Below are 13,056 nucleotides of genomic sequence, written 5' to 3' on the forward strand. Positions count from 1 at the left end.
AGGAAACAGATATATTATCGATTAATATTATACAAATAGTAGTAGATTATAATTTCTCCAAAAATATTACACTTGAAACCAAATCTTTTAGAAGAATTTACAAATTTACTAACATTAATGCGTGTAAGATAACTATATAAAAAATGATTATCGGTACACGTTGCTTAAGTTTTATTTTTGCTATTTATATCAACACATTTACATTATCCCGGTGAAAATTTCATCGGTCCGTTTACTTTTTTTTTGTTGTCAGTTATTTGGTTGATTTGGCATTCCAAGAATCCCTATCTAGAGCCAGTCCATTTCATTCAGGTATATCCCTCACATGCTACAACCCTAACAGTTTTTTTTACATATTCCAAACGTTGCCTGCCGTCACATTTTTTCCCATCTACCTTCCTTCCAGTATCAAAGTGACTATTCTAGGATGCCTTAATATGTAGCCTATAAGTATGTTTCTTCGTTTAATTATATTTTTCTTTATGCTTTCTTCATCAATTTGCCGCAACCCCTGTTCATTGGTCACTTTATCTACCCACCTGATTTTTAACGTTCTCTTATAACACCACATTTATGTTTAAAAAAAATGAATACGTTGTTTTAAAAAAAATATTTTTATAGAAAAAATATTTTTGTGTTTAATATCTCAGTTTTCATAAAAGAATCAGGTATTTTGTAAATGTTTTAATGTATTGCTATACATATCAGCTAAAGTGGCAACACTGTAAAGTTACTAGTAAACATATGGTTATATGAACAGCTAATTTATATAAGTAACTGTCAGAATGATTGCAGAAGAATTGAATTTTAACTGTACCACAGTCCTTCAAATTTTGATAAATGTATTGGATACGAAAACATTTTGTACAAAATTATTCCAAGCAAACTTCACTGTTCATCAGAAACATAACAGGGTGCAAGTGTGCAGCGATTTTTGGGTGAATTGAGACGGATACTGATTTTCTAAAAAAAAATGTTATTACTGGTGACGAATCTTGAATACTTGAGTACGACACGAAAACAAAACACCAGTGCAAGGATTGGCACACTTCAACCTACTACCATCCAAAAAAGCAAAAATGAACAAATAAAAAAATAAAACCATGTTAATTTGTTTCTTCGATGTTAATCGCATTTTCCATAAGGAGGTTATGTAAAAGGTAAAATTGGTAATTACATGTACACTGGTTTGTTATGCTGCCATAGGTATTAACAAAGATACACTATGAACTATTTTTCGTAAAATTTAATACACGATTTATTGCTTTGTTTTCAGGGATCCCTTGCGTAGTACAGCGGAAAATAATACAGATAATAAAAGTAATGGGAAATCAAATTCACTACAAACAATACATGTACCAAGAATCAGTTCATGGCTGCAAAATCTACCTACAAAATTGTAAATATTTTTTCATAGATTGTTTTTTTTTTTTACGCATGAAATCGGTTGATAAGAAAAAGTGTAATAAATAATTTGTGTGGATCAACCACCACAAATAATGAAAAAAAAAGAGAATGTCATCAATTGAGATAAGTATTGATTGCACAAAGTTTATTCATCGAATTTTTCCCTGGACTTGCATAAGCTTTATTTACGTTTATTTAATACATAATGATTTGATGATATCTAAATTTTTAACGTTCCATATTTGAGATTGGAAATTTGGGAGAGTAAAGAGCGTAATTTTTTCACTTATATAAAGAAACAGATATCGTATCGATTTATATTATCCAAATAGTAGTAGCTAATATTTTCTCAAAAAATTACACTTGTAACCAAATATTTTAGAAGAATTTACAAATTTTCTAACATTTTTGGGTCTAAGATAACTATATAAAAAATCAATATCGGTACACGTTGCTAAAGTTTTATTTTTGCTAAATATGCCAACCCATTTACATTACCCTGGTGAAATTTTCATCGGCCGGTTTACCTCTGTTTTTTTTTTGTTTTCAGTTATTTGACTGGTTTGATACAGGTTTCCAAGAATCCCTATATATGGCCGGTCCATTTCATTTCGTTACGTCCCCTACATACTACATCCCTAAAAATTAGTTGTACGATGCCTGCTAGCACATTTTTCCCCACCTACCTTCCCACCAGAATGAAAGTGACTATTCTATGATGCCTTAATATGTAGCCCATAAGTCTCTTTCTTCCATTAATTATATTTTGCCGTATGCTTTCTTAAAAATTTTCCGCAACCCCTTTTCATTGGTCACTAATTTTTTTTTTCATTGGCCCACCTAATTTTTAACGTTCTCCTATAACACCACATTTATTTTATAATAAAAAAAATGAATACGTTGTTTTAAAAATATATTTTTTAAGCAATTTTTTTTGTTTTTATTATTTCAGGTTTCATAAAAGTTGAGGTATTTTGTAAATATCTTAAAGTATTGCTGTATAAATCAGCCAATGTGGCAAAGTTACTAGTAAACATATAGTTATATGAACAGCTGATTTACATTACATAATTAATATCTTTAGTCATTTGTTGTTAGTGAGACATAGGCTTCTCGTGAAGCTAGTTTTGGTTGTGCGTTACACCAATGAGTGAGACTATTTATGAGCAACGTTTTGCAAATAAGTTTCGTGTTAATTTCGGTGAGAATGCCACCGAAACCTTTTAAAAATTGATGAGAACGTATGGATTATTAGGCACGAGCCCAACTTTTTCAGATAGTCGGGAATCAGTGTTGAACGAAATAAGGTCTGTATGACCGTTAACGCAAAAACGTGACTACAATGTTGAGCAAATCAGAGACTTGATACGGTACGACCGGCGATCAACTGTCAGAATGATTGCTGTACAAATGAATTTTAACTGTATTCCAATAAATCAAATTATGACAAATGAATTGGATACGAAAAGGTTTTGTGAAAAAATTGTTCAAGAAAACTTCACTGTAGATCAGAAAAACAACAGGGTTCAAATGTACCGCGACTTCCTGGGTGAATTGAAACTTATACTGATTTTCTAAAAAAATGCTATTACTGGTGATGAATCTTCAATATATGAATACGACACAGAAACAACACACCACAACAAGGAGTGGCACATTTCAAACTCGCCACCTTCCAAAAAAGCAAAAATGAGCAAATAAAAAATTAACACCATGCTAATTTGTTTCTTCGATGTTAATCGCATTTTCCATAAGGATTTATTGTTATAACATAAAATTTGTAAATCTGAGTACACTGTTTTGTTCTGTTTATTAATATACTTAAGATTAATGTACAACCAAAAATAAACTGTTTATGTGTGACGGTTTCTCCATCATACGGACCTGCCAGCAGTCAAATAATTAGAAACTCTAAATAGGATTTAGTTGAAACTCAAAATGAACTTTCTTCTTAAAACTTCATACAATTTTATCCTTTTTGGTTTTCAGAGATACATTGTCTAATACAAAAAAAAATGTTACTGGTAATGAAGATAATAATAAATCGCATTCACCAAGATCATCTAACGAACCAAAATACACTGCACAGGAAGAAAATCCACGTGCAAACCGGTAAGCATATCTCAGTTTACTTTTTACACCATATATGTAATATGGGTAAACAAGAAAGTAATATTAATTAAATAGTTTAATTCCGTACATTTAGTGATGAAAGGTAAAAAAAATTACGGATAGAGTCAAACATATCAGAGATTAATGACATATCTGTTATCTGTCACTAATATATTATTTGTTATCATTATTTTCCCGTTTTAGAATTAAACCAACAAAACTGCATTAATGTATAATTCAAACTTGTTGCTTCGCAAAATATATTATTATAATAGAGGAAAATAATCGGTGAATCAAAGGCACAAACACCTGGATATTTTAGTATATTTTATTAAAGCACTGCAAACAGAACTGCGATTTATCTGGGCACTTCATGTAGAACCTAGCAACTCTTTTTGAGATGGAGTCTGCATGCTTCATTCCATACTGTTCATACAATCTTTTATAACAATGCCGGTACCCTTTATGATCTGTTTGTATTTATCAAGCTGATTTCTTAAAATTCGATGGACTTTTTTCTTGTTGATACAGGACTTCATATAATTTTTTGAAGGGAAAAGCTTCTAACAAAGGCTTTGAGATGGGGTCTACTGAGAAAAAACCAGCTTGAAACGTAGAGCCAATCCCGTTTGTAAATTATAGGTTTTTTCATAAAAATATTATCAGAACTTATGGTTTCTTATGAAATAAACGCAAAGTAAAATAAAAATCTTTGATTTCTTATTAAATGGGAATGCAGTGTATACAAATATATACTATCTTACAAACTTCTAAAATGATTTAGAAAGATACGTGAAGCATTTTGCGTTGCATGAAAAATGAGCGCACATATTTATTGTATGATATAATCTTGTACGTGTTGTACGAGTTTGAGTAGAATTATATTGATTATTATGAAGTGAAAAGTGTTCGTCTATTACGTTGTAGTAATAATATGTGTTATGGAATTATCGTCACAGTTTATGCCGAATTTTTTAAAGGAAATACACTTTATACAAATATAGTATTACAATTTCAAAAAAATAACAGACATTATTATTATCTTTATGTTTTTCATGTATTATGTTTAATACCAATGATTTCTTTGTACTTTTCAGTACTTTAAATATGTGTTACAGAGTTGATGATTCCTTATATTCTCCTGAAAATAAAGAAAGGAAGTCTAGTAATTTTCCTATTAATCAAACATTAAGAACGACAGAAACACAGTAAGTAATATATATATTTTTTTGTTTTTCAATCGTCTTGATAATTTATTAAATATAGCCCATTTTTTATTTATTTTCATCTACTGAATTTTTATGATGAATCAAAATAATATGCTACGTAATTTTTAGATGATAGTTAATTGTGGACTTTGCACGAACATATTTTCTACATATTGTATTTTCAAGAAAAAAAAATTCAGTGAAAATTCAGCATGAATGGACTGCCGTTTTATTGCTGAATTTAAATAGAAATAAATTTATTATTATCCTTCATTTATATTATTGCAATATAATGTCTTCTTCAGAATTCAATAAAAAGTACGGCATGGAAATCATCAATTAAGTTCCCAATGTTATTAGCAGAGATACAAACTGAAATATTGTTCCTTAAATTTAATACACGATCTATTGCTTTGTTTTCAGGGATCCCTTGCGTAGTACAGCGGAATATAATACAGATAATAAAAATAATGTGAAATCCAATTCACTACCAATAATACATGTACCAAGAATCGGTTCACAGACGGAAAATCCACCTACAAAATTGTAAGCATGATTTCGTGTATTGTTTTTTTACTTTTAAAGGGGTTGATTAGAAAAATAATGAAATAAATATACTATCACTAGGATATAAATACACTAATAAATAAAATGTCTGGATACTATCACTACTAATACCAAAAAAATAGAGATTGTCATCTACTGAGATATGCATTGATTGCACAAAGAGTAACCATCAAAGTTTTTAACTTGCATAAGCTTTTATTCACGTTTACTTAATACAAAATCATATGAGGATATCTACATTTTTAACGTTCCTTATTTGCGATTGGAAATTTGGCACAGTAATGACCGTAATTTTTTCACTTATATAAGGGAAACAGATATATTATCGATTAATATAATACAAATAGTAGTAGATTATAGTTTCTCCAAAAATATTACACTTGAAACCAATTCTTTTAGAAGAATTTACAAATTTACTAACATTAATGCGTGTAAGATAACTATATAAAAAATCAATATCGGTACACGTTGCTAAAGTTTTATTTTTCCTATTTATGTCAACACATTTACATTACCTGGTGAAAATTTCATCGGTCCCTTTACTTTTTTTTTTTGTTGTCAGTTATTTGGTTGATTTGGTGCAGCATTCCAAGAATCCCATCAAGTGCCAGTCCATTTCATTCCGGTATATCCCTCACATGCTACAACCCTAACAGTTTGTTTTACATATTCCAAACGTTGCCTGCCTTCACATTTTTCCCCATCTACCTTCCTTCCAGTATCAAAGTGGCTATTCTAGGATGCCTTAATATGTAGCCTATAAGTATGTTTCTTCGTTTAATTATATTTTTCTTTATGCTTTCTTCATCAATTTGTCGCAGCCCCTGTTCATTGGTCACTTTATCTACCCACCTGATTTTTAACGTTTTCTTATAACACCACATTTATGTTTAAAAAAAATGAATACGTTGTTTTAAAAAAAATATTTTTATAGAAAAAATATTTTTGTGTTTAATATCTCAGTTTTCATAAAAGAATCAGGTATTTTGTAAATGTTTTAATGTATTGGTATACATATCAGCTAAAGTGACAACACTGTAAAGTTACTAGTAAACATATGGTTATATGAACAGCTAATTTATATAAGTAACTGTCAGAATGATTGCCGAAGAATTGAATTTTAACCGTACCACAGTCCATCAAATTTTGATAAATGTATTGGATACGAAAACATTTTGTACAAAATTATTCCAAGCAACTTCACTGTTCATCAGAAACACAACAGGGTGCAACTGTGCAGCGATATTTGGGTGAATTGAGACTGATACTGATTTTCTAAAAAAAATGTTATTACTGGTGACGAATCTTGAATACTTGAGTACGACACGAAAACAAAACACCAGTGCAAGGAGTGGCACACTTCAACCTACTACCATCCAAAAAAGCAAAAATGAACAAATAAAAAAATAAAACCATGTTAATTTGTTTCTTCGATATTAATCGCATTTTCCATAAGGAGGTTATGTTATAACTTAAAGTTGGTAATTACATGTACATTGTTTTGTTTTGATTTTTAATATTTTATGATTAGTGTACAAAAAAATAAACTGATATTTGGTTTTAGTGACAGTTTGTTAATAACGAAGATTTCACTACTAGTTTGTGTACTAATTTAAATATAAAATAAAGGCTGTAATATGCGTTAATATTCTCCAATCTAAGTTCTTAAATTTAATAATAAAATAAGAATTTTGGTAATGCTTCCATAACTATCTAAAAAGAAAACCTCCCGTTTTCACTATCATACGGACCTGCCAGCATTCAAATAATTAGAAACACTCTAAATTGACATTTAGTTAAAGCTCAAAATTAACTTTCTTCATAAGACGTCATTCACATATTTTTTTTTGATTTTCAGAGATACATTGACTAATACCATAAAACGTTTTACTGGTAATGAAGATAGTAATAAATCGTATTCGCCAGGATCTTCTGATGAACCAAAATACACTTCACAGAGAGAAAATCCACGTGCAAACCGGTAAGCATATCTCAGTTTACTTTTTATACTATATATAATCTAGGTAAACAAGACAGTAATATTAAATAAATAGTTAAATTCCGTACAATTAGTGATGAAAGGTAAAAAAAAATTACCCATATGGTCAAACATATCAGAGATTAATGACACAACTGTATCTGTCAGTATATTATTTATCATAATTATCATATTTTAGTATAAAAACAAAAAACCTGAATTAAAATTCTTTATTCCCAAAATATATTATTAAAATAGAGGAAATAATCGTTGGATCAAAGCCAGAATAACCAGGGCATTTTAGTGTATTTTATTAAATCATTGCAAACAGTACTGCGATTTATCTGGGCACTAATAGTAAAACCTAGCAACTCTTTTTGAGATAGAGTTTGCATACTTCATTCCATATTGTTCATACAATCGTTTATAATAACAATGCCGGTACCCTTTATGATCTGGTCTTATTTATGAATATGATTTCTTATAAACCGATCGACTTTTTTCTTGTTGATACAGGACTTCGAATTTTTGAACTGAAAAGGCTACTTAACACAGGTTTTGTAAATAATAGGTTTTTTCATAAAAATACTATCAGAACGTATGGTTTGTTATGAAATAAACTCAAAGTCAAATAAAAATGGGAATAAAAATGGGAAAAATGGGAAAGAAGTGTATACAAATATATACTATCTTACAAACTTCTAAAATGATTTGAAAAGATACGTGAAGCATTTTTAGTTGCATGAAAATAAACGCCTGTTAAAAAATGAGCCTCACATTTTTATTGTTAGATGTAAACTTGTACGTGTTTAACAACTTTGAATAGAATCAGATTGATTATAATCAAAATTCAGTGATAAGCATGATGGACCGCAATTTTGTTGCTGAATTTAAATAAATATAAATTTATTATTAACCATTATTTATTTTATAGCAATATATCTTCTTCAGAATTCAATAAAAAGTACGGCATGGAAATCATCAATTAAGTTCCCAATGTTATTAGCAGAGATACAAACTGAAATATTGTTCCTTAAATTTAATACACAATCTATTGCTTTGTTTTCAGGGATCCCTTGCGTAGTACAGCGGAATATAATACAGATATTAAAAATTATGTGAAATCCAATTCACTACCAGTAATACATGTACCAAGAATCGGTTCACAGACGGAAAATCCACCTACAAAATTGTAAGCATGATTTCGTATATTGTTTTTTTATTGTTAAAGGGGTTGATTAGAAAAAAAATGAAATAAATACTTTGGCTGAATACTATCACTACTAATACCAAAAAAATAGAGATTGTCATCTACTGAGATATGCATTGATTGCACAAAGAGTAACCATCAAAGTTTTTAACTTGAATAAGCTTTTATTCACGTTTACTTAATACAAAATGATATGAGGATATCTACATTTTTAACGTTCCTTATTTGAGATTTGAAATTTGACACAGTAAAGACCGTAATTTTTTCACTTATATAAAGGAAACAGATATGTTTTCGATTAATATTATACAAATAGTAGTAGATTTGAAACCAAATGTTTTAGAAGAGTTTACAAATTTGCTCACATTAATGCGTCTAAGATAGCTATATAAAAAATGAATATCGGTACACGTTGCTAAAGTTTTATTTTTCCTATTTATGTCAACACATTTACATTACCTGGTGAAAATTTCATCGGTCCGTTTACTTTTTTTTTTTTGTTTTAAGTTATTTGACTGGTTTGATTCAGGTTTCCAAGAATCCTTATCTATGGCCGGTCCATTTCATTTCGTTACGTCCCCTACATACTACATCCCTAAAAATTAGTTGTACGATGCCTGCTAGCACATTTTTCCCCACCAACCTTCCCAACAGAATGAAAGTGACTATTCTATGATGCCTTAATATGTAGCCCATAAGTCTCTTTCTTCCATTAATTATATTTTGCCGTATGCTTTCTTCGCAAATTTTCCGCAACCCCTTTTCATTGGTCACTTTATCCACCCACCTAATTTCTAACGTTCTCCTACAACACCACATTTATTTTATAATAAAAAAATGAATACGTTGTTTTAAAAATATATTTTTTTAAGAAATTATTTTTGTTTTTATTATTTCAGGTTTCATAAGACTTGAGGTATTTTGTAGATATCTTAAAGTATTGCTGTATAAATCAGCCAATGTGGCAAAGTTACTAATAAACATATAGTTATATGAACAGCTGATTTACAATAGATAAATAATATCTTTAGTCATTTGTTGTACGTGTGACATAGGCTTCTCGTGAAACTAGTTTTCGTTGTGCGTTACACCAATGAGTGAGACTAATTATGAGCAACGTATTGCAAATAAGTTTCTAGTTAATTTCGGTGAGAATGCCACCGAAACCTGTTAAAAATTGATGAGAACGTATGGATTATTAGGCACGAGCCCAACTTTTTCAGATAGTCGGGAATCAGTTATGAACGATATAAGGTCTGTATGACCGTTAACACAAAAACGTGACTACAATGTTGAGCAAATCAGAGACTTGATACGGTACGACCGGCGATCAACTGTCAGAATGATTGCAGTACAATTAAATTTTAACCTTATTCCAATAAATAAAATATTGACAAATGAATTGGATACGAAAAAATTTTGTGCAAAAATTGTCCAAGAAAACTTCACTGTTGATCAGAAAACAACAGGGTGCAAATGTGCCGCGACTTCCTGGGTGAATTGAAACTTATACTGATTTTATAAAAAAATGTTATTACTGGTGATGAATCTTGAATATATGAATACGACTCAGAAACAATACACCACAACAAGGAGTGGCACATTTCAAACTCGCCACCTTCCAAAAAAGCAAAAATGAGCAAATAAAAATTATCACCATGCTAATTTGTTTCTTCGAAGTTAATCGCATTTTCCATAAGGATTTATTGTTATAACATAAAATTTGAAAATCTGAGTACACTGTTTTTCTGTTTATTAATATTCTTAAGATTAATGTACAACCAAAAATAAACTGTTTATGTGAGACGGTTTCTCCATCATACGGACCTGCCAGCAATCAAATAATTAGAAACACTCTAAATAGGATTTAGTTGAAACTCAAAATGAACTTTCTTCTTAAAACTTCATACAATTTTATCCTTTTTGGTTTTCAGAGATACATTGTCTAATACAAAAAAAAATGTTACTGGTAATGAAGATAATAATAAATCGCATTCACCAAGATCATCTAACGAACCAAAATACACTGCACAGGAAGAAAATCCACGTGCAAACCGGTAAGCATATCTCAGTTTACTTTTTACACCATATATGTAATATGGGTAAACAAGAAAGTAATATTAATTAAATAGTTTAATTCCGTACATTTAGTGATGAAAGGTAAAAACAATTACGGATAGAGTCAAACATATCAGAGATTAATGACATAACTGTTTTCTGTCACTAATATATTATTTGTTATCATTATTATCCCGTTTTAGAATTAAACCAACAAAACTGAATTAATGTATAATTCAAACTTGTTTCTTCTCAAAATATATTATTATAATAGAGGAAAATAATCGGTGAATCAAAGGCACAAACACCTGGATATTTTAGTATATTTTATTAAAGCACTGCAAACAGAACTGCGATTTATCTGGGCACTTCATGTAGAACCTAGTAACTCTTTTTGAGATGGAGTCTGCATGCTTCATTCCATACTGTTCATACAATCTTTTATAACAATGCCGGTACCCTTTATGATCTGTTTGTATTTATCAAGCTGATTTCTTAAAATTCGATGGACTTTTTTCTTGTTGATACAGGACTTCATATAATTTTTGATTATATTGAATTATATTTATTTATGAAGTGAAAAGTGTTCGTCTATTACGTTGTAGTAATATTATGTGTTATGGAATTTTCGTCACAGTTTATGCCGAATTTTTTAAAGGAAAACACTTTTTACAAATATAGTATTACAATATCAAAAAAATAACAGATATTATTATAATCTTTATGTTTTTCATGTATTATGTTTAATACCAATGATTTCTTTGTACTTTTCAGTACTTTAAATATGTGTTACAGAGGTGATGATTCCTTATATTCTCCGGAAAATAAAGAAAGGAAGTCTAGTAATTTTCCTACTAATCAAACATTAAGAACGACAGAAACACAGTAAGTAATATATATATTTTTTTGTTTTTCAATCGTCTTGATAATTTATTAAATATAGCCCATTTTTTATTTATTTTCATCAACTGAATTTTTATGATGAATCAAAATAATATACTGCGTAATTTTTAGATGATAGTTAATTGTGGAATTTGCACGAACATATTTTCTACATATTGTATTTTCAAGAAAAAAAAATTCAGTGAAAATTCAGCATGATTGACTGCCGTTTTATTGCTGAATTTAAATAGAAATAAATTTATTATTATCCTTCATTTATATTATTGCAATATAATGTCTTCTTCAGAATTCAATAAAAAGTACGCCATGGAAATCATCAATTAAGTTCCCAATGTTATTAGCAGAGATACAAAATGAAATATTGTTCCTTAAATTTAATACACGATCTATTGCTTTGTTTTCAGGGATCCCTTGCGTAGTACAGCGGAATATAATACAGATAATAAAAATAATGTGAAATCCAATTCACTACCAATAATACATGTACCAAGAATCGGTTCACAGACGGAAAATCCACCTACAAAATTGTAAGCATGATTTCGTATATTGTTTTTTTATTGTTAAAGGGGTTGATTAGGGGTTGATTTTGTTGTTAAAGGGGTTGAATAAAAATACTATCACTAGGATATAAATATACTAATAAATAAAATGTCTGGATACTATCACTACTAATACCAAAAAAATAGAGATTGTCATCTACTGATATATGCATTGATTGCACAAAGAGTAACCATCAAAGTTTTTAACTTGCATAAGCTTTTATTCACGTTTACTTAATACAAAATGATATGACGATATCTACATTTTTAACGTTCCTTATTTTCGATTGGAAATTTGGCACAGTAATGAACGTAATTTTTTCACTTATATAAAGGAAACAGATATATTATCGATTAATATTATACAAATAGTAGTAGATTATAATTTCTCCAAAAATATTACACTTGAAACCAAATCTTTTAGAAGAATTTACAAATTTACTAACATTAATGCGTGTAAGATAACTATATAAAAAATGATTATCGGTACACGTTGCTAAAGTTTTATTTTTGCTATTTATGTCAACACATTTACATTATCCCGGTGAAAATTTCATCGGTCCGTTTACTTTTTTTTTGTTGTCAGTTATTTGGTTGATTTGGTGCAGCATTCCAAGAATCTCTATCTAGTGCCAGTCCATTTCATTCCGGTATATCCCTCACATGCTACAATCCTAACAGTTTGTTTTACATATTCCAAACTTTGCCTACCTTCACATTTTTTCCCATTTACCTTCCTTCCAGTATCAAAGTGACTATTCTAGGATGCCTTAATATGTAGCCTATAAGTATGTTTCTTCGTTTAATTATATTTTTCTTTATGCTTTCTTCATCAATTTGCCGCAACCCCTGTTCATTGGTGACTTTATCTACCCACCTGATTTTTAACGTTCTCTTATAACACCACATTTATGTTTAAAAAAAATGAATACGTTGTTTTAAAAAAAATATTTTTATAGAAAAATTATTTTTGTGTTTAATATCTCAGTTTTCATAAAAGAATCAGGTATTTTGTAGATGTTTTAATGTATTGCTATACATATCAGCTGAAGTGGCAACACTGTAAAGTTACTA

General features: G+C 29.4%; 1 protein-coding gene across 46 annotated transcripts in view; it reads left to right on the forward strand.

The window, feature by feature from the left end:
* Nucleotides 1-13,056, forward strand: part of LOC142332632 (uncharacterized) — a 104,193-nt gene that overhangs the window by 58,696 nt on the left and 32,441 nt on the right. For 33 of the 46 annotated variants that reach the window (XM_075379190.1, XM_075379192.1, XM_075379194.1 and 30 more), the window contains 9 exons: nucleotides 1,277-1,399; nucleotides 3,397-3,519; nucleotides 4,617-4,727; nucleotides 5,151-5,273; nucleotides 7,153-7,275; nucleotides 8,342-8,464; nucleotides 10,417-10,539; nucleotides 11,315-11,425; nucleotides 11,848-11,970. In XM_075379190.1, coding sequence (XP_075235305.1) covers nucleotides 1,277-1,399; nucleotides 3,397-3,519; nucleotides 4,617-4,727; nucleotides 5,151-5,273; nucleotides 7,153-7,275; nucleotides 8,342-8,464; nucleotides 10,417-10,539; nucleotides 11,315-11,425; nucleotides 11,848-11,970 — 1,083 coding nt within the window. The remainder of the gene's footprint in view (nucleotides 1-1,276; nucleotides 1,400-3,396; nucleotides 3,520-4,616; nucleotides 4,728-5,150; nucleotides 5,274-7,152; nucleotides 7,276-8,341; nucleotides 8,465-10,416; nucleotides 10,540-11,314; nucleotides 11,426-11,847; nucleotides 11,971-13,056) is intronic. The other 13 variants (XM_075379197.1, XM_075379191.1, XM_075379201.1 and 10 more) reach the window with 13 other exon arrangements.

This window comes from Lycorma delicatula, chromosome 11 (assembly GCF_047948215.1).
Source record: "Lycorma delicatula isolate Av1 chromosome 11, ASM4794821v1, whole genome shotgun sequence".
Taxonomy (NCBI): Eukaryota; Metazoa; Arthropoda; class Insecta; order Hemiptera; family Fulgoridae; genus Lycorma; species Lycorma delicatula.